General features: G+C 48.1%; 1 protein-coding gene across 1 annotated transcript in view; it reads right to left on the bottom strand.

The window, feature by feature from the left end:
• Positions 1-25,934, bottom strand: part of smg6 (SMG6 nonsense mediated mRNA decay factor) — a 412,281-nt gene that overhangs the window by 385,922 nt on the left and 425 nt on the right. The window contains exons 2-6 of the mRNA XM_060848421.1: positions 20,774-22,667; positions 18,040-18,232; positions 17,407-17,517; positions 15,908-16,014; positions 11,076-11,154 (exon numbers count right to left, since the gene is read on the bottom strand). Coding sequence (XP_060704404.1) covers positions 11,076-11,154; positions 15,908-16,014; positions 17,407-17,517; positions 18,040-18,232; positions 20,774-22,667 — 2,384 coding nt within the window. The remainder of the gene's footprint in view (positions 1-11,075; positions 11,155-15,907; positions 16,015-17,406; positions 17,518-18,039; positions 18,233-20,773; positions 22,668-25,934) is intronic.

The raw sequence follows: 25,934 nt of genomic DNA on the forward strand, positions 1-25,934 counted from the left end.
TCAATCAAGGAGGGAGAGAAGCAGTTGGCCAGTTAGCTTGATGTCTATCACGGGAGAGATTTTAAAATTAATCATCAAGGAAGTTATACATGGACATACAGAAAAATTCAAGATAATCAGAAAGAACATATACCAGTACAACACAGGAACAGGCACTTGGTCCACCATGTCTAAGCTAAAGTGATGCCATTCTAAACTGTTGTGGTTCTGTTCGCCGAGCTGGCAGTTTTTGCTGCAAACGTTTCGTTCCCTGGCTAGGGAACATCATCAGTGCTATTGGAGCCTCCTGTGAAGCGCTGCTTTGATGTTTCTTCCAGTATTTATAGTGGTTTGTTCTTGCCGCTTCCGGGTGTCAGTTTCAGCTGTAGTAGTTTGTATGTGGGGTCCAGGTCGATGTGTCTGTTGATGGATGTTCTTGCCGTTTCCGGGTGTCAGTTTCAGCTGTAGTGGTTTGTATATGGGGTCCAGGTCTATGTGTCTGTTAATGGAGTTTGTGGATGAATGCCATGCCTCTAGGAATTCCCTGGCTGTTCTCTGTCTGGCTTGTCCTATGATGGTAGTGTTTTCCCAGTCAAATTCATGTTCCTGGTTGTCTGAGTGTATGGCTACTAGGGATAGCTGGTCGTGTCGTTTTGTGGCTAGCTGATGTTCATGGATGCGGATTGTTAGCTGTCTTCCTGTTTGTCCTATATAGTGTTTTGTGCAGTCCTTGCATGGTATTTTGTAAACTACGTTAGTTTGGCTCGTGCTGGCTATTGGGTCCTTTGTTCTAGTGAGTTGTTGTCTGAGTGTGGAAGTTGGCTTGTGTGCTGTTATGAGTCCTAAGGGTCGCAGTAGTCTGGCTGTCAGTTCTGAGACGCTCCTGACGTATGGTAGTGTGGCTAGTCCTTTTGGTTGTGGCATGTCCTCGTTCCGTGGTCTATCTCTTAGGCATCTGGTGATAAAGTTGCGTGGGTATCCGTTTTTGGCAAATACCTTGTATAGGTGTTCCTCTTCCTCTTTTCGCAGTTCTGGTGTACTGCAGTGTGTTGTGGCTCTTTTGAATAGTGTCCTGATGCAGCTTCGTTTGTGTGTGTTGGGGTGGTTACTTTCATAGTTTAGGACTTGGTCTGTGTGTGTTGGTTTCCTGTGTACCCTTGTGGTGAATTCTCCGTTGGGTGTTCTCTCTACTAACACGTCTAGGAATGGGAGTTGGCTATCCTTTTCCTCTTCTCTCGTGAATCGTATTCCTGTGAGTGTGGCGTTGATGATTCGGTGTGTTTTTTCTATTTCTGTGTTTTTGATGATTACAAAGGTGTCATCGACGTATCTGACCCAGAGTTTGGGTTGGATTTGTGGTAGGGATGTACGTTCTAACCTTTGCATAACTGCCTCTGCTATGAGTCCCGAGATTGGTGATCCCATGGGTGTTCCGTTGATTTGTTCGTATATCTGATTGTTGAATGTAAAGTGTGTGGTGAGGCACAGGTCCAGTAGTTTAAGTATGCCGTCCTTGTTGATAGGTTCGGCCTCCTGTGTTCTGTTATGTATGTCCAGTAGGTTGGCTATTGTTTCTCTGGCTAGGGTTTTGTCAATTGAAGTGAACAGTGCCGTCACGTCGAATGATACCATGGTTTCTTCTTTGTCTATGTGCGTATTCCTGATGATGTCCAAGAATTCCTGTGCTGATTTTATGGAGTGTTTGGATCCGCTGACTAGGTGTTTCAGTTTTTGTTGTAGTTCTTTGGCCAGTTTGTATGCTGGTGTCCCTGGTAGTGATACTATGGGTCTGAGTGGGATGTCTGGTTTGTGTACTTTGGGTAGTCCGTAGAATCTGGGGGTGTTGTTGCTTTCAGGTTTCATTCTTTGCTGGTCCGCTTTGGTTATCTGTCCGTTTTTTTGCACAAAACACTATATAGGACAAACAGGAAGACAGCTAACAATCCGCATCCATGAACATCAGCTAGCCACAAAATGACACAACCAGCTATCCCTAGTAGCCATACACTCAGACAACCAGGAACATGAATTTGACTGGGAAAACACTACCATCATAGGACAAGCCAGACAGAGAACAGCCAGGGAATTCCTAGAGGCATGGCATTCATCCACAAACTCCATTAACAGACACATCAACCCGGACCCCACATACAAACCACTACAGCTGAAACTGACACCCGGAAGCGGCAAGAACAAGCCACTATAAATACCGGAAGAAACATCAAAGCAGCGCTTCACAGGAGGCTCCAATAGCACTGATGATGTTCCCTAGCCAGGGAACGAAACGTTTGCAGCAAAAACTGCCAGCTCGGCGAGCAGAACCACAACAACGGACACCCGAGCTACAAATCTTCAACCAGACTTTAAACATTCTAAACTAAGCTGTATCTCTCTGTATTCCCTGCCTGTTCATGTGTCTGTCTAAGTGCCTCCTAAAGATTGCAATCATCTTTGCTTCTCCCACGTCCCCTGGCAGCACATTCCTGGCACCTATCACACTCTATGTAAAAAAACTTGTCTCACACATCTCTTGTAAACTTTTCTCCTCTCACCTTAAACCTATGCCCCCTTGTATTTGACTCGGTCATAATGGGAAAAAGACTCCGACTCTCCATGCCTCTCATTATTTAGTACACTTCTATCAACTCGCCCCTCAGCATCCAATGCTTTTTGTCCCGAATTTCCCCAGCAATGATGCATTATTTTCTGAGTTATTCCTGTTTCCCTTCATAAACAAAGAAAGGATACTGGTTATTCTCCATTCTTCTGGGACCTCACCTGTGACTAAAGAGGATACAAAGATCTCTGTTCAAGTCCTAGCGATCTCCTCCATGCCTCTTCCAGGATCCGGAGACAGATTTCGTCACCTATCCACCATAACATTTCTCAAGACACCCAGCACCTTCTCCTCTTTAATACTGACAAGCCCCAGAATATCAACACATCTCCCCCTAATCTTAGCATCATCAAAGTCCTTCTCCTTAATGAATACTGATGCTAAGTGCTCATTAAGGACCTCAACCACTTTCTCTGGTTCCATGTATAAATCGCCTCCTTTATCTTTGAGTACGGTTTTCCTAGCTACATTCTTTGCTCTTTATATATGTATAAAATACCCAGGGATTCTCCTTAATCTTACTTGCCAAGTATATTTCATGGCCTTTGTTTGACTTCAATTCCAGAAACCTACATGCGTTTCCTTTGTTTTTTGACTAACCTTTCATTATCTCAGCATCCAAAGTTCCCAAATCTTACCATTCTTGCCTACATCCTCAGAGGAACATACAGGTCCTGAACTCTGATCAAATTTGAAAGACTACCACATGTGGAGGTATGCTCAAACAGGCACCCAATCTAATTTCAGCAGTGCCTTTCTAATGTTGTTGTAATTAGTCTTTCCCCTAGTGTAGCACTTTCATCAGAGAACCAGTCTTATTCTTATCCATAACAACCTTAACATTTACAGAATTATGATCACTGTTCTCAAAATGCTCCCCAACCGAAATCTTGAACCTCTGGCCTGGCCCGTTCCCCAATACATCTAGTACAGCCCTTTCCCCAGCTGAACTATCTTCACATGATTTCAAGAAACCCTCCTGCAAGTACCTAACAAATTCTGTCCCATCTAAACCCCTTATGCTAAGGGAGTCTCAGTTAGTACTGAGGAAGTTAAACTCACCCACTACAACAACCTTACATCATCCATGATCTGCTTACATACCTGTTCCTCTATGTTCTACTGGCTACTGGGAGGCCCACCACCTTAGTGAAACCATCTTTCTTATTCCCAAGTTCTACCCATAGAGTAAATGGTGAGGCCCCCAAGGTATCCTCTCTTAGTACAGTTGTGACATTCTCCTTAACCAGTAATGCAACTCCTCCAGCCTTTTTACAGCCAGTCAGCATGGTCTTAATAAAGGGAACTCATGACTAACCAAATTTGAACTGGAGTTCTTTGAAGGATAAAAGGGAGCCAGTGGGTGTACTGCATTTGGCTTTCCAAAATGGACTTGACAATGTACCACAAAGTTTTTGGACAAAGTAGAAGCTGATGATTTACTAAGTAAAACATCAGCATTGATAGAAGATTGGCTGGCAGGCAGAAAGCAGAGTATGCATAATTGAGTCTGTGTCTCATTGGCAGGACATGAGTCTGAGTCTCCAAGACACAGAAGCAGAAATCAGGCCATTCAGCCCATCGAATCTGTTCTGCCATTCAGTCATGGCTGATAACTTCTTCAACCCCATTCTCCTGATTTCTCCACATAACCCTTGATATTCAAGAACCTATCGCAGTCTTAAACATACTCAATGACCTGACCTTCACACCATAGATTCATCACTCTCTGACTGAAGACGTTTCTCCTTATCTCTGCCCTAAAAGGTCTGCCCTTCAATCTAAGGCTGTGCTCTCGGGTCCTAGTCTCTCCTACCAATGGAAACACCTTCCCAACATCCACTCTGTCCAGGCCATTCAGTATTCTATAAGTTTCAATTAGATCCCCCATCCTTCCCAGCTCCATCGAGTATAGTCTCAGAGTCCTCAAACATTCTCATATGTTAAGCTTTGCATTCTAGAGACCATTCTCATAAACCCCCTCGGAACCTGCTCCAGGGCTAATATCTCCCTGAGATATGGGGCCCAAAACTGCGCATAATGCACTAAATGTGGTCTGACCAGAGCTTTATAGAGCCTCAGAAATACATCCCTGCCTTTATATCCAAATCCTCTCAAAATAAATGCCATCATTGCATTTGTCTTCCTAACTACTGACTCAACCTGCAAGTTTACCTTGAGAGTGTTCCACAGTGATCTGAGCTAGACCTTAACTTTTTGCAATTTATATCAATGGCTTAGAGGAGGGGAGTAAAGGTATGTTAGCTAAATTCACAGAAAATACCAGGAAAGGGAGTAAGTTATGTTGTGAAGACACAAGCTTGCAGGTAGATATACATAAGTTGGGTGAGTGGGCAAAAGTATGAAAGATGGGAGTACAATGTGGGAAAATGTAAAGTTGTTCATTTACGGAGGAAGAATTTTAAAAAGTATTACCATAATGGAGATCAACTACACAATTCCAAGGTGCAGTGTTCTAGTGCATGAGTCGCTGAACATTAGTATGCAAGTACTGTAATTAAGGAGGCTAATGGATGCATGCTTTGTTATCAGAGAAATTGAACATAAATGTAATGACGATATAATTCAGTTGTACAGAGCATCAATGAGACCATATCCAGAGTACTACGTACAGCTTTGGTCTCCTTGCTTAAGGAAAGATATAAATGCATTGGCGACAGTTCAGAGGTGGTTTAAAAGATGATACTTGGAATAAGTGGATTATTTTAGGAGGTAAGGCTGGATATCTGGGCTTTGTTTCCACTAGAGTTTAGAAAAGTGCGAGCTGACTTGAATGAAGTGTAAAAGATCCTCAATGCTCTTGACAAGGTAGATGTGGAGAAGATACTTCCTTTTGTGGGCTAGTTCAGAACAAAAGGGCACCGCCTTAAAATTAGAGATTGTCCATTTTGGACCGAGATCAAGAGACTTCAAAAAACATAAATACAGGCAGTGGAGGCAGGGTCATTGATCAAAAAACATAAATACAGGCAGTGGAGGCAGGGTCATTGATCATTTTTAAGGTACAGGTGGATTGATTCCCTGCTCAACAAGAAGCTCAGGTTATTGCGGGTAGATGGGAACGTGGGATTCCAAACAAACAGATCAGCCATTTCCTTAATGAATGGTAGAGGGGGTATGAGGGGCTGAATGGCCTACTTCTCCAAGGTGTATGTCTGTATACTGCCTCACACTGTTGGGGACAACAGCGCATTTCTGTCACTTCCCATGTGATGATGATTATATAGTACTTAAACAATATACAGAAATGGATGCAATTCAGAATTCTCCAAGGCTGAAAATGAATCTGCAGGGACCAGGTGACACAGCCATAAAGTCAGAATGTGAAGGAAGTGAGCACAAAGCAATTTCCACCCAGCTCCCAGTGGGCAAGTGTCAACAGCATTGAGAACCTGAACCTGCCAACCTCCCTCAGACAATGGCCACACGGGAAAGAGAAAATCTGTCACTTTAGTACCGTGGGGAGCAGTATTCTGATGCAAATCGCTGGAGAAACACAAGGGGAGTTCCACATCAACACAATTTTTGTGTCTAGAAGACCATCAGCACTGGAAACTTATTCGTGCACAGACTTTCAATCCTAGATTTTAATGTGGATATATTCTGCCACTGGGATAAGAGAAGCCAATGTACCTACATCAGGAACCTCAGTGTCTCAATTACACATTTAAAACTGCACCCACATTAAAGCAGCTCTCCCCTGCAAACACGCCGTGCACAGCCAGTCACTTATCAATTAAAGTCTAAAGATGCCCACTGATCCGAGAAAGGTCCAGGCAATTGGCTTTTCCTCCACTCTGAGCACACTCGAGATGGAGTCACAGCGGGAGTATGAACAAAGGAAGACAAGGACAGCAGAAAAATACATGAGACCCCAACAGACACACATTCAGACAAAGAGAGAAGAATTGAACAGCCTAAATGACAGTTAATACTGTTAGCTATCTGGAGCACTGAGGGAATGACCATATCAATAACTAACTAGCAATATTGACTGAGGCAGTGTCAGGATTGTCAGATACCGCTGCTGCTTACATTCCACTCTGACAATTCCTTCCCATGTTGGAGGGGAATCTCTCTGCAAGAGCAGCTGTCAGGGCAAATGCACCAAGCCAGGTGCTAAACAACCCTGCAGGATTCAGCTCACAGGACCAAGACGATCAGAGTCCATCAGTCCTTGGTGCAGTGGAGAAGGGAGAGGGGACAAAACCAGCTGCACGCCTGGAGAGGAACCAGCATTCTGAAGGGCTCTGACAGACTGTTGCCCCAAGTAGCGATTTTGGAACATGGGGACAGCATCCTCGTACTTGGACCAAGGGTTCAAACCAAGTCCTGGTACAGGGATAACTGGATTCACACCTCAAAATAGGGACTGGACTGTTGATACCCTGCTCCATACAATACTTCACAGAAACGGGCACCTCCTTTCCTAACAAACAATCTAGGGTTAACCACACAGAGTTTGTATTAAGCATCAAAACAGAGGACACCTGAATCAGCAATCAGGCAATAACATCTTCCCCTCCCTTCAAGTAGCCACGCTCTCTATTCTGCCTCCATCCGCTGAGAGGGACCTGCCAGCAAAAAAATAACAAATTCCTCCACACATCAGCACTAAAACCCTTCCATACTTACTTGACAAAAAGCATGCACAATATCCCCAGGGGTATGAGCTCAACAGAAAGAAGAGATGGAAAAGCAATCTCACTGCTGTCAAGTGCCCTGTTTCACCACTCAGCCAAGAAATGGCAAAAGTCACTGTAAATGTGCCTATATGAAAAAATGTAAACTCTGGCCCATAGCTGCAGCTTCACAGCATGAATCTTGCTGGTTTAAACTCTCCCACGGTGGTTGCACAGATGACAACACTTGGTAACAATGAGATGGCTGCATACCAACCCACTCTCCTGGGTGCACTTCAGATACTCTGCATCATTAACCCTCCAAATACTGATGAGCACTGGGAATTTCCATGGGTCACTCACATTTCTGCAATGCATGCACAAACCCCAACACTTATTACATTACCCAGTGGATGAAGTACATTAATCCCACATAGCAAACATGAGATTTTTAAATACAAAAGTGAGCATTTCTGCTGGACCTCCCTCTTCCTTCAATTCTAAACTTCCCTTTTGTTCAATGAAATTCTTCAGCATTACAGATTACTCCAGGATAGACTCCCTTTCCATGGGAGACTCCCAAATTTCAATGTCTAGTCCAGCATCGTTTTTATTGATCATCCCCAAGAGTTGGGTTTCCCAACAGAAAGTGTAGGTGACGATCAGTGGGTAGGGCAAAACACATAACAAGGTAGCTGGCCCATTCTGGTAAGAAATGTGATGGATCCTACATTTGGTAACATTCCATACAAGAGTCCCTTAAATGAAATGGACGTGGATGTATTTGGAGGTGATCTTGTGGCATGGTAACGCTTTGGGAAGCAGGAGGGAACTTGGCTTTCTTCTCAGATTTGCCCAATCTCAATAAGGATTTGCACTGGGATCTTAGCTGTGAACCATATCTATCAATGACTTTGATGAAAGAGTCATACAACCAAAGTTGCCGACAGCACCAAGTTGGGAAGTACTGCTCTAATGCAGATGGGAGGAAGAGGCTACACAGAGACAGTGAAAGGTTGTGGGAAAACTATCAAAGATGGAATTCAACACGGCAAAGTGGAAGGCCATCCATTTTCAATCAGGTAAAGATGAATCAGATGAATACTGAGGAAGTAGAAATTATGAAAAAAAATAAAGAGGCTTGGGACCTGATGGTGCATAGGTATAGTAAATCATAAACATTTATCAAATGCAGACCTCTATCTCGAGAGCTGGCACTCATGAGGAAGTTTTAAGAGTATATAAGCCCAGGTTATTTATTAATTTGTTCTTTTACATTTTACAATGCATTTAAATTGGCAAGTCCTGTGCTCTGAGGGCTGTTATCCATACGGACATACAGCACAGAAACAGACCCTTCAGTCCAAACAGTCCATGCTGACCACAATCCCTAAACTAGTCCCACTTGCCTGTATTTAATCCATATCCTTCCAAACATTTCTTATTCACGAACATATCCAAATGTCTTTTACATGGTATAACTAGACCCACATTCACCAAGTCCTCTGGAAGTTTATTCCACACACAGACCATTCTCTGTGTAAAAAAGTTGCCCTTATATCTTTTTAAAGTTTTTCTCCTCTCACCTCAAAAAATGCCCCCTCACCTTGAAATTCCCCACCTTCGGTGAAAATGGGAGGCACGGTGGCTCAGTGGTTAGCACTGCTGCCTCACAGCATCAGGATCCCAGGTTCGATTTCAGCCGCGGGCAACTGTCTGTGGAGTTTGCAATTCTCCCCATGTCTGCGTGGATTTCCTCCCACAGTTCAAAGATGCGCAGGTCAGGTGAACTGGCCATGCTAAATTGCCCATAGTGTTAGGTGCATTCGTCAGAGGGAAATGGGTCTGGGTGGGTTACTCTTCGGCGGGTCGGTGTGGACTGGTTGGGCTGAAGGACCTGTTTCCACACTGTAGGGAATCTAAAGACACTCGCATTTCACTGTATCTATGCCCTTCATGATTTTATAACTGTCAAAAAGGTCACCCCTCAACTTCCTATGCTCCAGAGAAAGAAGTCCCAGGCTATCCAGTCTCTGAGTTATAACTCAAACCCTCAGGCCCCACAAACACTAACTTTGAGAGAGAGCTGCGTATAACACTAATTATTGATAGCAAGTTAAAGGCAGCAGGAAATGTGCTTTCTACCTCTCCAGTATTTCTTGATACAACACGCAGAAATGCAGATAAAAGAAACTATCCATTAGTCAAAGCAGCTACCATTTTCACAGCTGATCCTGTCACAAAGCTGTTAATCAGCAGCGTTGGAGTAAGCTAGAGAATTCATTCAGATAGTTGCTGTCCAGCTGTCTGATGTTTAATATTTGCCTGAGGATTACACAGACCAATGTTTGAGGGCTCTTGCAGTAGTGGTCATATCCCCAAGACAAAATGTCCATGTTCCAGTCCCATTTGCTCCAGAGGTGTGTCATAACATCTTTGAACAGATCAATTAACAATGTCTACAGCCCAACTGTTATCAGTTGCCTGAGTCAGTCTCCTCAGTTCAAATCCTACTGGGACATTTACAATAGTGACTACATTTGCTCAGCTGTGAATCCTCCCTGGTCAAGCAGCGTATTAACCAACCACTGTCTGCTCACCAGAATGCAGCCAACACTCAGTCATCAACTTCAGGACAGGAAGGGAGCAATTGCACAGAAAATTCCTATTATAGGAGATTCAAACATTTCTCCATCATAAAGTCACTAACAGCAAACTCAAAATAACATTTTTCAAAACAGCTGCCATTCAAATCTGGAAGAACAACTTTCAATAGAATCGGTCAATCAGACACCATCACACGACAGCAAAGGAACCACACCGCCACCTACTGATCACTGCTGTACAAGCACCATGTCAGCAGAGCCACACACAGGGTACAGTAGGTACTCCACAACAGTGAAGCCAAAGGGCAGGACAGATTGTGAAAAATATTGTAAGATACAGAGTTGACAGCAAAGACCACTATGCAGCAAGTTCCAAACTCAAATCTCATTCAAACAGGTAGTCACTAAATCCAAACTGAAGTTTGAATGCCATACTGGACTGCTGCATTCTTATTCATAAGACCATAAGGAATAGGGACAGAATTAGGCCACTCAGCCCCTCAAGCCTACTACACTATTCAATAGGATCACTGTTCATCCGACATTCCTCATATCAATTTTCCTGTGCCTTTTCCCATAACTCAATTCCCATACTTTTCAAGAATCTATCCACATAAAAAAAGTATACTTCAATAACACCTTACGTGACCATCAGAAATGTCAAAGTACTTTGTAGTCATATGAAGTGTAATCACTGTTGTAGTGTACAAATCACACTAATGCACAGCAAGGTCCCAGACACAGGAATGTGAAACAGATCAGATAATTTGTTTCTGATGTTGATTGAGGAATAGTCCATCTGCTCTTCTTCAAAATATACCCCCCAGAAAAGCAGATGGGGGCTTGGCTTAATTCTGATCCAGAAAACCTCTCATCCAATGGTGCTGCACTCCCTGAGTGATGAGACATCACACCAAGGAGCAAATGGCTGTTTGAATGCATGATGAAGATCCAATAGCACCATCTGAAGGCAAGGCAGTTGTGCTGGTGTATTTAGCTCTCCATCAAACCTCAATTAAATGATTATTGGTCAGAGCAATCATTGCATTTCCTACTTAACAGCATTCTCTGTTTCAGTGTGTATGAGGCACCCTGAAAAGCTAGAGACACAAGCATTAGGGGATATGATTTAATAAATGGATGAACAACTCAAGTCACAAAGTGTGCAAACTGGGCTGCTGACAAAAGTTCAATTCTAGCGAGTGTTGAAGTACAAACGAAGGAGCTCACCGTGTAGATGGCTAGAATAGCAAGCTGATTGTAAGGCCGTCCATTTTTGGGTGCAATCTGCTGTGCTTTCAAGTACCAACTGTGGAGGGGAGAGAGAACATGTCAGATAAAGAGCACAGCAAACAACCCCCTCTACTCCACACATACTGATCAGATAGCTTTTGCCACTTCAAATATGTAGATTTGAAAAGTTTTCCCACAGCTGTAAAGGAATGAAAGTATTCTCCCTCACCACAAAAGGCCATTGCATTTAATCTTGTCAGTCTTGGCTGAATTAATAGCAGATAGAAAGCAAAGAGAAGGAATAAATGACTGATTCTCAGGATGGCAGGCTGTGACAGTGGGGTACAGCTACTGTCAATGCTTAAACCACAACTGTTCATAAACTATGCAAATAATTTGGATGTAAAGTCCGAATGTAATGTTTCTCAATTTGCTGAAGACACCAAACTGGGAAGTAACACTAATTATGAGTAAGATGGCAAGGAGGCTTCAAGAGGAAATGAGCACATAAAGTGGATGGAGTAGATCATGGCAGAACATAATGGGAAATTATTCACTTTGGGTACAACAAAAATGCAGAAAGGCAGACTATTCCTTTATTGGTGAGAGGTTGAGAAGTGCATGAGTCCATGAGTCACTAAACGCCAGCCTGCAGGTGTGACAATCAAAAAGGGAAGATGGGCTTTATCACAAGGGATTGGAATACAGAAGGAAAGCTGTCTTGATGCAATTGTACGGAGTCTTGGTGAGGAGTGGCACAGTGGTTAGCACTGCTGCCTCACAGCACCAGGGTTCCAAGTTCAATTCCACCGTGGGATGATTGCCTGTCAGGAGGTTGCATGTTCTCCCTGTGTCTGCATGGGTTTCCTTCTGGTGCTCCGGCTTCCTCCCACAATCCAAAAATGGGCAAAGTAAGTAGGTTGACCATAGTGCCCAGGGATATGCAGGCTAGGTGGATTAGCCCTGGGAAAATGAAGGGTTACAGGACTAGGACAGTGTCAGTGTGGACTCAATGGGCTGAATGGCCTGGTGCAACATTGTAGAGATTCTATGAGCTCACCTGGAGTATTACTACAGCTTTGGCCTGCTTGCCAAAGAGGGAGTGCAATGAAGGTTACCAGATTGAAATGTGGGATGATGGGATTGTTTTATTAGAGATGAAGTATAATGGGTTTGTATTCTTGAGTTTAGATGAACAAAATATGCATAGGATGAGAGCCAGGGTCATTGGAATGTTTCCACTAGCTGGAAAACCTAGAAGTGAGGGATATTATTTCAGAATAAAGGTCAGTCATTTCAGACTGAAATAAGGAGGAACTTCTTTACTCAGAGGGCAACAAAATCTTTGGAATTTTCTACTAGAGGGTTGCAGAAGACCAATAATGAAGAGCATGGCCATTAAAAGGAAACAGACAGGTTTCTGGAGACTATTGGCATCAATGGGTCTGGAGAAAGTGTGGGAAAGCATGTTGTGGTTGTTGATAAGCTCTGATCTAAGTGAATGGTGGGCAGGCTCAGTGGTCTGCATGGTCAACTCTTATTCCTTTGTTCTCTTCCCACCCACTTTGCTTTGCCACAGTTCATCCAATCCCCTCCCTGCTGACTGGACTGTCTCACTGGGTAGTCTGCTGTATGTATTCAAGACTGTGAATGGCCAGTCACTACTCAGATTCACTGTCCTAGATGGTGGGTTTGTGTTGATGTCAATCAGCCACTAAGAGCTGAGTAGTGATGATCTCAGGAGTGTTGTAAATGCCAGCCTGACCTCCCACCAGCCATCTTTCCCTGTGTGCAAACATTCTCAGCTGGCTTTGCCACTCCGAACAGATCAGGTGTCCAACACTAGCTACCAATTTAGCTCCTCTTTCTGGTACTCACGAGAGCAACACGCTTAGAATTATATCATTAATTCAAATAACAGTAGCACAGAGGTTTCTAGAAACTGATTATCATTACCTGAGAACCCTGCCTACCCTTTGGTTAAAACTCAAAGATCTTGCTTTCTTTCTGTTTAAGAGTGCTCTGGGCCTAACTTGACTCTATTTAGGTAGTAATCTGCCTTCCTGTTCTTGCCACCAAAGTGGATAACCATACATTTATCCACATTAAACTGCATCTGCCCACTCACCTAACTTGTCCAGGTCACCCTGTAATCTCCTAACATCCTCCTCACATTTCACCCTGCCACGCAGCTTTGTATCATCAGCAAATTTGCTAATGTTACTATTTATACCCTCTTCTATATCATTAATATATACTGTAAAAAGCTGCGGTCTCAGCACTGATCCCTGCTTTACTCCACTGGTCACTGCCTGCCATTCCGAAAGGGAGCCATTTATCAATACTTTGTTTCCTGTCAGCCAACCAACTTTCAATCCAAGTTAGTACTTTGCCCCCAATACCATGCGCCCTAATATTGCTCACTAACCTCCTATGTGGGACTTTATCAAAGGCTTTCTGAAAGTCCAGGTACACTACATCCACTGGATCTCCCTTGTCCATCTTCAGAGTTACATCCTCAAAAAATTCCAGATTAGTCAAGCATGATTTCCCCTTCATACATCCATGCTAACTCTGATCTATCCTGTTACTGCTATCCAGATGTGTTGTCATTTCATCATTTATAATTGACTCGAGCATTTTTCCCACCACTGAGGTCAGACTAACTGGTCTATAAGTTCCTGCTTTCTCTCTCGCTCCTTTCTTAAAAAGTAGGAGGACATTAGCCACCCTCTAATCCGCAGGAACTGATCCTGAATCTATCAAAACTGGAAAATGATCACCAATGCATCCACGATTTCTAGAGCCACCTCCTTCAGTACCCTGGGATGTAGACCATCAGCCTTCAGACCTAACAGTCTCTCCAACACCAAATCCTGGCAAATATAAATTCCCTTCAGTTCAGGTCCTTCAGCCACATGTCCATGTATAGAATCGTTAAAATTACACCTGTATATGGAAATTCTTTTAAGTTGAATGTTCTTACACTGGGGATTCCCTGAAATGTCATGACAGCTTCCTCGAGCAATATGTGATGGAACCACTATTTCATACAGGCATAGAGATCGACATAAAAGGGCCCTTTGGCCCATCATATCCACGCTGGTCAAAAGTAACCAATTAATTTCAGATCTAGTATTGTGAAATTAGACAAGGTTAATTAGTAAACTCATCATAAAAGATCCACTCAAAAAATTATGATCACAATACAATTGCATTCCATATTAAGTTTAAAAGTGACATACTCCAAACATTAAAAAATATCTTAAACCTAACCAGAGCCAGTTAGGTAGGTATGAGTTGGACAAGATGAATGGTTAATTAAAAGGCTGTTGAATAAACAGTGGAAAACTTTGAAAGAAACAATTCAAAATGATTGCTCTGCATTCACATAAAATGCAGTTGTTGAGATTGTCACGATGCTGATGGACAGTGTAGTTGTTGAGATTGTCACGATGCTGATGGACAGTGCAGTTGTTGAGATTGTCACGATGCTGATGGACAGTGCAGTTGTCTCATACCAGATCCGGTGAAATTTCAAGCTTGAGATATAAATGTTTCAAAGAATGTGGATCAAAGGCAGGTTAAAACAGACTTGAAATACAAGTCATTCTATGATCCAGTTAAAAGATTAACCAGGTTCAAGGCACAGAATGGCTTACATCTGCTCCTATGTCGCCAGATTTACCTTGAGCAAAGCAAAACATTTCAAACATAACTACAATAGAGCTGAGCCCATAAGCTTCAAATGTTTGGGTTTAGTTTCTGAAACCAATCAGGAATTGTGTGAATCAAGGTAACAAAGTGAAGCTGCATGTGAATGCCAGTGTCTGACAATACTAACTTGGTGCCTCTCGGTTACACAGAATTGGAGGGGCACAGAAGCAACGCCTCAAGTTCCAAGGAAGGGTCACTGGACCCAAAACGTTAACTTTGATTTCTCTCCACTGATACTGCCAGACCTGCTGAGCTTTTCTGTTTTTGCTTCTTCTCAGACTAATGGCTGGGAACATATCACACAAAAGAGCAGCAGAAATTTGGAGCCCCCTCCCCCCACACACACACAGAATGGTTTTGAGTCTGAGATTCAAATGAAAATGTCAAAACTGTAATAGACTTATTTTTCTTGGAAGACTATTAAGGCTTATAGGAGCAAGGCGGGTGTGAGCAAAGGCATAGCTGGAGCACTCTCACTTTTGGGCCAGAATATTGTGAGCTCAAGTCCCACTCTAGACACTTCAACACAACCTCCTACTGTGATACAGCGCAACTGCTGCATTAACAGAAGCAACATTTTTCCAACAAGTGAGACCATGACCCTGCCTCGCCTCTCATTAAATCCCACGGCACTATCTTAAAGAAAAGCAGGGGGTGTTTGCCCCAGTGTCCTCGCCAATTATTTTTGAATTAGAAAGACTGGACATTCGCTGTGCATTAATTCAAAGCCACTTTTCGATGATAAATTAAAAATGAAATACTTTGGACAGTCTTCTCTTATTGCAATGGAGCCCCAGGCTGACTGTGAGCATCACTTATCAATTGAGGAATCACAGCCACTATTTCAAAACAGGTACACAAACAATGTTAAAGCCTGACTACTTGTAACCATTAAGAAAATGGAAAAAATGGGGCATTGAATAAAGGTTAAACTAAAGCCACCTTCCTGGAGCCTACGCTTAGGACAAATCGACGCTATTCCTGTAGCTGATACCTGGTAAAGACAGACAAGAGGCCAGCAGCTGGAGGGAAATTAAAACATCAATAAACAGGACGAGAGATGCAGTTTAGTTCCATATCCATCTCTTATTAAACAGACAGTAATACAGCACCTGCGAGCCTTGCCGTAGTTTGTGGTGTCATTGGCTTGCTCCCTGTAGCGGGAAATGTCTCCCTGACAGATCATACATCGTTGGGCACTGATCAGTGCATATTTCACCTGGAATTCAACAAGAACAACCAACAGGACCATTATCACATCAATACATGATCCGTAGAAAACATTATAATGAATGCAGTCAGAGTATCTATCAAGGCAGCTGTGGAACACAAACAGAAAATGCTGGAGAAATCAGGTCTGACAGCAGCTGTGGAAAAAAAAGCAGGGTTTATGTTCTGAGTCCAGTGACCTTTCTTCCATTCTGAAGAAGGGTCACTGGGCTCTCAATTTTGATTCTATGTGCTCTGCATGATGCTGCCAGACCTGCTGAATTTCTCCAGCAATTTCTGTTTGCATTTTATTTTAAGGCAGTTGTGGAAATTGTACAGAACACAGCGTTGAGTATCAAATGGGTTTTTCTAAAATATGCTGAAGCAATTCATGCTGAAGGCAATACATTTTGACAAACAATCATCAACCCAAATATTAACAGGAAGTGATTACCCATAGAGATGGCCTGAGCTGAGTCTTTACAGTATTTCAGTTTAAGTGCAATTAAGTTAGCAAGTATCCAACAGATGGGCCACTGGAGACCTCCAATGATGACAACACAGAGAGACACAGGGCACCATGCATGTTTACTATTAAGAACAAGCTCTCAGCTGAGTATTTATCCCGTTCTCCTGCAGTCTATTGCCAAGGAATTAGATTAAAAATCTGACAAAACCTTGCAAGTGGGAAACAATCAGATTGAAAACATACAAAGACACAGGGTGGCATGATGGCTTAATGGTTAGTGCTGGCCGGGACCCAGTTTTGATTTTACCCTCTAGTGACTGACTGAGAGGAGCTTGCACATTCCCCCTGTGTCTGTGTGGGTTTCCAACATGTGGTATAGTTTCCTCCCACAGTCCAAAGATGTACAGATTAGGTGGATTGGCCTTGGTAAATGTGGGGTTATGGGGATGATAGGATGCTGGAACTGGATAGGATGCCCTATGGAGGGTCAGTGTAGACTTGATGGGCCAAATAACCTATTTCAGTAGTTTGGGGATTCTAAATGGAGCCACACCTGATGCAATGTATGGGATTTATCAATGGCGTCAATCTGAATGCATTGTTCACACAGCTTCATGCACTTTTAATTAAAGCAACCTGACCTCATCACTTCTTTCAATTGAAAACAAATTTATGTTTAGAATGGGTGTTGGTTTCCAATATAGAGTTAGATTCCCTGTCACCAATTTTCAACAGGAAGTAAAATGGGAATGGAAACCAAAAGAACTGCAGATGCTGTAAATCAGAAACAAAACTAGAAATTGCTGGAAAATCTCAGCAAGTCTGGCAGCATCTATGGAGAGAAATCAGAGTTAACATTTCAGGTCCAGTGACCTTCCTCAGAAAATGTGATTGTAGTTGTGCTCAGAGTTCAAACTGCCCGTCTGTACTTACCACTTTACGAAGCGGCTTGCTGCGGATGGCCATCCCATCCATGTAGTCATCCAGCTTAAACTGGTACGTCAGCTGCAGCTTGTGCAGGAGGCTGTCAAAGAAGTTGGTCCCCTAAAAACAGAAGCAAACCCTGGATTAACCCCAGTCTGGCCAGAATCCTCACTGTCACCAGCTGTCAACTGTGCCAAGGGGTTCTCCATTGAATAGCCATAGAATTCCAAACACAAAGGAGACTCCCTCCCTTCTCGGATATACAGGCAGGGAGTGGGGTCGTGCACAGAACTACCCTGCCCCAGAGGCTGGAACTCCAGAGTTATGTAGGTAAGTGTGAAGACAGAGGGGGAATGGGTGACTGTCAGACCAGAAAGGCCTTTATAGGTAGTGCACAAGTCCTCTCAATCTTCAAACTGGTGGTCAGTGTGAGTGTCTCTCTGGGGCGTACACTCAGAAACAAGTATGTGATACCATGGGTTAGTTAACTACGGGAGGACGGTGGTAGCACAGGACAGCAGGGGGCTTGGGAACAAGACAGAATCACAACGGCATGGGGTTGGGAGGGCGATAGTGAGTGAGCTGCTTGTCAATTGGGAAAATACAAAATGAAATAGAAATTGTAAAATCAGATCCCCTCACCTGATCCAGTAAACTCAAAAGCTTTCCTCTGATTTCATCACCATTCTCTCCAGAAGGTTCTTTCAGCATCTGCCGGAACTTCTCGATAACCTGATAAAAGGCATTCTTCCACATCGTCTGTTCCACATTTTGGGTGTCTGAATATTCAATGTCAGTCAGGATGCAGCGCTCATACAGCAGCAGAATCTCTGCCCTATGCCAGAGAGAAACAGAGGGGAAAGTGGCTTCCTTATCTTCAGAATGCTGTGCAATAATGCAATTTATTTGACACAAAACTACGCACCACATCACAATGTTAATACACCAACCACCCAGTCTCACACCCAGAGAGCCCAGTCCCAAAGAGACACCCCCTTCCCTGTCCCAGCCCCCACCTCCCACTACCTGCCCCCCGCCGTGACACACCCTTCCCTGTCCCAGCCCCACAGTGACACCCCCCACCCCTCCCCCCGGGGGTGGATTGTGATAGGTTGGAGCGGATAGGTGGGAAGGAAGGTGGGCAGGTAGAACAGTGCAACAGAGCAGTGCAGAATTGGAGGGTTAATGCTGCGATGGGGGGGGCGGGGAGGGGAGATGAGAAAGCTGGTGAAGTTGATGTTGATACTGTGTGGTTGGAGGGTCACATTCTTCCTCCAATTGGCAGGTGGCTTGGATTTGGCGGTGGAGGAGGCCCAGGACTTGCACATCCTTGGAGGAGCAGGACGGGGAGTTGAAGTGGTCGGCCACAGGGCAGTGGGTACAATATCTCTCCGACTTGGCACCGCCCTCTTGACCTGTCCTCCCTGTCCATCTTCCTTTCCACCTATCTGCTCCATCCTCCCCTCCAACCTACCACTCTTACCTCCTGCATCTACCCATCGCCTTCCTAGTTACCTCCCCCCCCCCCAACCCCAATCCCACTCTCCTATTTATCTCTCAGCCCCCTTGTCCCTCCACATTCCTATGTCTGAAATGTCAACTCTTCTGCTCCTCGGATGCTGCCTGACCTGCTGTGCTTTTCCAGCACCACACTTCGACACTCCTCCTCCCAATCCCAGCTGCAGACACCCTTCCACCCCAATCACAAGACACGTCCTAGTCAGCCCCTTGCCATTTTCAGTATGTCTTTCGTTTTTCTGTTCTATCGTGTACCATCAACAGCTCAAACACAATTCCAATGTTTACTACCCCATTGCTCAATTCTCAGCACAGCTAACCTTCCCCCGTGCAAATCCTAACTTGCCCCCATGTTCTGCTCCTCTCATCAATACCAATGCTCACTCATCACACTGGGTCCTGGTCCAGGAATGGCCTGATTCCACAATTCTCATCCTTGTTTCCAAATAACATCATGGCCTTGCCCTCCTAATCCTGAGCTGTCTTCAGCTCACAGCTCTCCATCTTCACCTCTGCCTCTGCCTTAAAGACCCTCCTGAAAACCGACTTCCTTCACCAAGCTTTCGGTCACATGGCCCAACATCTCCTTTCACTCAGAGTCAAGTTTAGTCTGAGTGAAGAGCTTGGAGTGTTTTACCATATTAAAGGCACAATATAAATGCACGCTGTTGCTTCTGGCAATAGGTAAACATCCAGGTGACATCATCAGCAGCAGCAGCAGCAGCTCTGGAATGGGCTTGAACAAGACTGTCCTGGACTTCCCAAAAGCCACGAACAGCTTCTACTGCTCTCAGGCAGGTACCTACTCAAACCGAATCTCACCATTCCATCTCGGCAACTCAACTAAAGCAGCAGTTCAGGTTAAACCGCTGCTTTCTGCACAAAATGGTCAGATACCTGAATGGAAATACACACATTTAAGGGGACAGTGAGTTGGTGTCACTGACTTGGGATGGATCGGGGGAAGGTTAGCTGTGCTGAGAATTGAGCAATGGGGTAGTAAACATTGGAATTGTGTTTGAGCTGTTGATGGTACACGATAGAACAGAACCCCAATATCAACAATGAAAAAGTAGCCACAAGACAGACCCAGAGAGGAGAGGGAAGGAATATCTATTGAGAGCTTTTTAAAGACAAGAGACTCTGATTGCAGCTCACCACCATCCTTCTCCAGGATAATCAGAGATACTAGCCTAGCCAGCACTGCCTACATCACATGAGGCAAGGGCACGAAGATAGCCCGGGGAACGGGCAGCTTGGGTGAAACAACTGGGACAGAAACAGGAGGGAGGGGTCTGGACAGAGTGCAGATAAAACTCCACCTTCACTCCTGATGTCTGTCAGTTTCATGAAACAAATTACAGAAATGAGGGAGGCCACTGGCCTCCCTGACACAAAGACCCCCACAATTCTCCCAAAACACAGCGAAGATATTCTGAAACCATCCCATCTAATGGCGATCCTATGTACAAACAAGCTCTGACCACAACGTTAAATTTACTTTTCCCTATTGATCCTGCTTGCTCCACTGTCAGAGCTTAACCTGAAGCAAAGTTTCACTGATCAGGTTAAAAGCTGACCATATGTAAAATGGGAAATTAAGATCTCTGCTATTTGATGCTGTCTGACTCATCCCAGGGATCCTGTGGTAAAATGAAGGAGAGGGGGATAGTTTGACCAAATGGCCTCAACACACAGCGCAAACACAGCAACCAGGAAGGATAGCAGCAGGATGCTTCACTGGATCCTGGGGTAGGTGCCCATAATGACAACCAGTGTGAGAGAGAGAAAGGAGAGAGACAGAGGGGGGAGGGGAGGGGAAAGGGGGGGCAGAGGGGGTAAGGGGGGGTATACTCACCTGAGCTGGGCCATTCTTTCCAGTCCTTCTTTACTGATGCTGTCCCTGGATAACAAGTTGCTCAGTTGGAGCTCCTGATTGTCTGCCATCCGCAGCAGCTTGCCAAGTTCCTGTTGCTGCAAGGTCCGTACTTGCTGCTCCATGTCTTCTGGGTTCAGCTGCCCAGCCTGGAAAGGTGAGAGAAACTGGGGAGCTGGGTAACTCGGGTAATATGTTGCAGGATAGATATTGTTATTGCTACTGATCTGGTACGGCATTGTGTAAGGACCATAGGGATACTGAGGGCCAGGCACCGCTGCTCTGGAGTAACCATATGGATTATCTGAGTTCTGGAATTTGTAGTATGCTGCAGGTGTTGGGTGTGTGTAGGATGAGTAGGTTTCTCCTTGGGACGATGAACTGCATTCATCATCGGTGTCCAGGAAGTGGAGCTGAGCACTCTGGCTTTTCAGGGCAGGTTTCTGATCAGGGTTATTGGGATCCCACAGTCTCCGTGATGTCCCACCACGGCCTCGACTCCGTGAGTTCCGCCCAAACAGAAGCCTTGGCCCCACCTGTGGAGAATCCGGAGAGCCCGGTGCTGTTGACGATAGATCGGTGTTAGCAGGCAGGACCAAGATGCCGCGACCCTTTCCTCGTGGTTCCCCAGCTTTCTCCCTTTTCTCCGAGTTCTCAGTTGGCTTGCTGCCTGACTGGTTGGCTTTGCCCTCAGGCCTTCCTGCTTTGCCTCTCCCTTTGCTCTTTTCCTCAGAGTTTTTCTTCAGCGTTACGGTGGTCCTGCCACTTGCTTCATTGTCAATCCTAATTTTGTGTGCAGTTTTACTCTCCCTATTCCAGGGATCCGAGTCCTCAGTGTTCCTGCTGAGCAACCGCTCTTTCTCAAAACCTTTCCGTTTTTCAGGGCTCTTCACTGGGGTCCGATTCCTGATCTCCTCAGCATAGTCATCTTCTAAAGAATCAGTGCTCGAGATTGAAACCTGTTTGCAAGGTCGCACCTTTTCTTTCCTCTCTGAAGCAGTCTTCCTTTCCTTCATTCCAATTTTCTTCCTTTCTCCATCAGCAGCTCCATGCTGGGACAATGGTCCATCAAAGCTGTTGTTGCTCCCTGCAGAGCTTGTACTGCACGTCCGGTTACGCCCCCTACGCTTGTCAGACCTGGAGTAGCGCTTTGAGGGACCTCCAGGTTTCTCTGGTCTGGCCTGAGATCGAACAACTCGACTGTCTTCAGCTTCTGCTGCCAAGTTATTCCCCTGAGCTGCAGCTTCCTTCCTTCCCCCTCTTCTCCCCTTTTCTCTTTTGCTAATGTTCACGTCAATAGGTGACTGAGTCTTCTCTTTGTTTCCCCAACTGTCTTTACCTTCATCAATCTCAGTGTTTTCCTCAACAGAGACATTGTTACTGTCGTCCTCCAGCCTCAACTCTTCTACTTTCTTCACCAGCTCTTCACTGCACGGCCTGTTGGTTGACTGCTTGCCCAGCACCTGCACACGTCGGCCTGGCTGGTAAATCTGACGATCCGGTTTCTTGACCTTCTTCAATTGCTTCCCAACAGCATCAGAGTTTGTACTTGTCTCAATTTGCTGCTCAGCCCACTTTGAATCGTCCTCCTCATGTCTATTTAGCTGCCCGTTCCTGTTGACACCTCCCTGATTACTTGCACCATTGCTGTGACCCTCAGCAGCCAAGGAGCAGCTCCTCCTTGGCACAGACTGGCACTGAACTTCCTTATTCGCACCAGGATCTTTGCCATTCGTCTCTTCCTTTCCAGAGGTCTCTGGCTGTGATGATTTTTGCCTGTTGTTTCTCAGCCTGGAAACACCAGGCTGGTAAAACTGAATATCAGGTCGCCTGTTGTCTCTTCGGGATCTTGGCTCCTTGCTTTCCTTGGGAAGGTCTAGAATGGAAGCAGAGTGAGCAGTTAGACACGATCACACAGAGAGGCAGGGGGAAGGGAGCAGGGGCAAATCCCAGCTCACTCTGGACGGGCAGTGAGTGAGGGCAGAGGGGAGACAGGGAAAACGAGAGGAAGGGCAATGTGGATAGGATGTTGGGTGGGGGTACAGGATAAATGTTAAGACTGGGTGAGGATTGGGGCTTGGGGAGTAGGCTGGTTGAGATAGAGCATGTTGAGGGTGGATTGGGGGGGATGAGTCCGGCGGGGGGGCGTGCGGGGCGAGGGGGCATGCGGATCGTGTGTGTGGGGGATGCGGGGGGGGGTGTGTGGGGGCGTGGTGCGTGGGTGTGGGGGGTGCGTGGGTGTGGGGGGTGCGTGGGTGTGGGGGGGGTGCGTGGGAGTGGATGTGTGGGGGGGGTGTGGGGGTGTAGGAGCGGATGTGGGGGTGTGTGGGGTGTGTGTTTGGGGGTGTGTGTGGGGGGGGGGTGTGTGGGGTGTGTGTGCGGGGGGGGGTGGTGCGGGGGGGGTGTGCGGGGGGGGTGTGCGGGGGGGGGTGTGCGGGGGGGGGTGTGCGGGGGGGGGGGTGTGCGGGGGTGCGCGGGGGGGGGTGCGCGGGGGGGGTGCGGGGGGGGGTGCGGGGGGGGTGCGCGGGGGGGGTGCGGGGAGGGTGGGTTGTGTGGTGGGGGTGGGGGGTGTACGTGGTGTGTGTGGGGGGGAGTATGTGGTGTGTGTGTGGGTGGGGTGTGAGGGTGTGTGTGTGGAGGGGTGTGTGGGGGAGGTGTGGGGGGGTGTGTGTGGGGGGGGTTATGGGTGTGTGGGTGTGTGTGGGGGGGGGTGTGGGTATGTGGGGGGGTGGTGTGTGGGGGGTGTGTGTGTGGGGGGTGTGTGTGTGGGGGGTGTGTGTGGGGGGGGTGTGGGGGGGTGTGTGGGGGGTGTGTGTGGGGGGTGTGTGTGGGGGGGGTGTGGGGGGGGGTGTGGGGGGGTGTGGGGGGGGGGTGGGGGGGGTGTGGGTGTTGTGTGGGGGGGGGTGTGGGGTGTGTGGGGGGGGGTGTGTGTGGGGTGTGTGTGGGGTGTGTGTGGGGGGTGTGTGGGGGGGGGGTGTGGTGTTGTGGGGGTGGGGTGTGTGTGGGTGGGGTGTGTGTGGGGGGGGGTGTGGTGGGGGGGTGGGTGTGGGGGGGTGTGTGGGGGGGGGTGTGTGTGGGGGGGTGTGTGTGGGGGGGTGTGTGTGGGGGGGGTGTGTGGGGGGGTGGTGTGGGGGGGGGGTGGGGGTGGTGGGGGGGGGTGTGGTGGGGGTGTGGTGTGGGGGGGGGGGTGTGGGGGTGGGTGGGGTGGGGGTATGTGTGGGGGGGGGGTGTGGGGGGGGGTGTGTGTGGGGGGGGGGTGTGGGGGGGGGGGGTGTGTGGGGGGGGGTGTGTGTGGGGGGTGTGTGTGTGGGGGGTGTGTGTGTGTGGGGGGGGGGGTGGTGTGTGTGGGGGGGGGTGTGTTGTGGTTGTGTGTGTGGGGGGTGGTGTGTGGGGGGGGGGTGTGTGTGGGGGGGTGTGTGTGTGGGGGGGTGTGTGGGGTGTGTGTGTGTGGGGTGTGGGTGTGTGGGGGGGGTGTTGGGGGGGTGTGTGTGGGGTGTGTGTGTGGGGGTGTGGTGTGGTGGGGGGTGTGTGGGGGGGTGGGTGGTGGGGGGGTGTGGGTGTGGGGGGGGGGTGTGGGGGGGTGTGTGTGGGGGGGTGTGGGGGGGGTGTGTGTGGGGGTGTGTGGGGGGGGTGTGTGGGGGGGGGTGTGTGGGGGGGGTGTGTGGGGGTGTGTGGGGGGGTGTGTGGGGGGTGTGTGTGGGGGGGGGTGGGGGTGTTGTGTGGTGTGGGGGGGGTGTGGGTGTGTGTGGGGAGGTGTGGGGGGTGTGTGGTGGGGGGGGTGTGGGTGGTGGGTGTGTGTGGGGGGGTGTGTGGGTGTGTGTGGGGGGGGGTGTGGGGGGTGTGTGTGGGGGGTGTGTGTGTGGGGGGGGTGTGTGGGGGGGTGTGTGGGGGGGTGTGTGGGGGGGGGTGTGGGGGGGGGTGTGGGTGGGGGGGGGTGTGGGGGGGGGTGTGGGGGGGTGTTGTGGGGGGGGGTGTGGGTGTGTGTGGGGGGGGTGTGTGGGGTGTGTGGTGGGGGGGGTGGTGGGGGGTGTGGGGGGTGGTGTGGGGGGGGGTGTGTGGGGGGGGTGTGTGTGGGGGGGGTGTGTGTGTGTGGGGGGGGTGGTGTGTGGGGGGGTGTGTGTGTGGGGGGGTGTGTGTGGGGGGTGTGTGTGGGGGGGTGTGTGGGGGGGTGTGTGTGTGGGGGGTGTGTGTGGGGGGGTGTGTTGGGGGGGGTGTGTGTGGGGGGGTGTGTGTGGGGGGGTGTGTGTGGGGGGGGTGTGTGTGGGGGTGTGTGGGGGGGTGTGTGTGTGGGGGTGTGTGTGTGGGGGGGGGGGTGGTGTGGGGGTGTGTGTGGGGGGTGTGTGTGTGGGGGGGGGTGGTGGGGGGGGGTGTGGGGGGGGGGGGGTGTGTGGGGGGGGGTGTGTCGTGGGGGGTGTGTGTGTGTTTGTGTGGGGGGTGTGTGTGTGTGGGGGGGGGTGTGTGTGTGTGGGGGGTTTGTGTGTGTGGGGGGTGTGTGTGTGGGGGGTGTGTGTGTGGGGGGGGTGTGTGTGGGGGGTGTGTGTGGGGGGGGTGTGTGTGTGGGTGTGTGTGTGTTGTGGGGGGGGTGTGGGGGGGTGTGTGTGGGGGTGTGTGTGGGGGGTGTGTGTGTGTGGGGGTGTGTGTGGGGGGGTGGGTGTGTGGGGGGTGGGTGTGTGGGGGGGTGGGTGTGTGGGTGGGTGTGTGTGTGGGGGGTGTGTGGGGGGATGTGTGTGTGGTGTGTGTGTGGGGAGGTGTGTGTGTGGGGGGGGTGTGTGGGGGGGGGTGTGGGGGTGTGTGTGGGGGGGGTGTGTGGGGTGGGTGTGTGGGGGTGTGTGTGTGGGGGGGGGTGTGTGTGGGGGGGGTGTGGGGGTGGGTGTGGGGGGTGGGTTGTGGGGGGGGTGTGGGGGGGGGTGTGGGGGGGGGTGTGGGGGTGTGTGTGTGGGGGGGTGTGGGGGTGTGTGTGTGGGGGTGGGTGTGTTGGGGTGTGTGTGTGGGGGTGTGTGTGTGGGGGGGGGTGTGTGGGGGGGGTGTGTGTGGGGGGGGTGTGTGGGGGGGGTGTGGGGGTGTGTGTGTGGGGGTGTGTGTGTGGGGGTTGTGTGTGTGGGGGGGGTGGGGGGGGGGGTGTGTGGGTGAGGGGGTGTGTGTG

This window comes from Hemiscyllium ocellatum, chromosome 31 (genome assembly GCF_020745735.1).
Source record: "Hemiscyllium ocellatum isolate sHemOce1 chromosome 31, sHemOce1.pat.X.cur, whole genome shotgun sequence".
NCBI lineage: Eukaryota > Metazoa > Chordata > Chondrichthyes > Orectolobiformes > Hemiscylliidae > Hemiscyllium > Hemiscyllium ocellatum.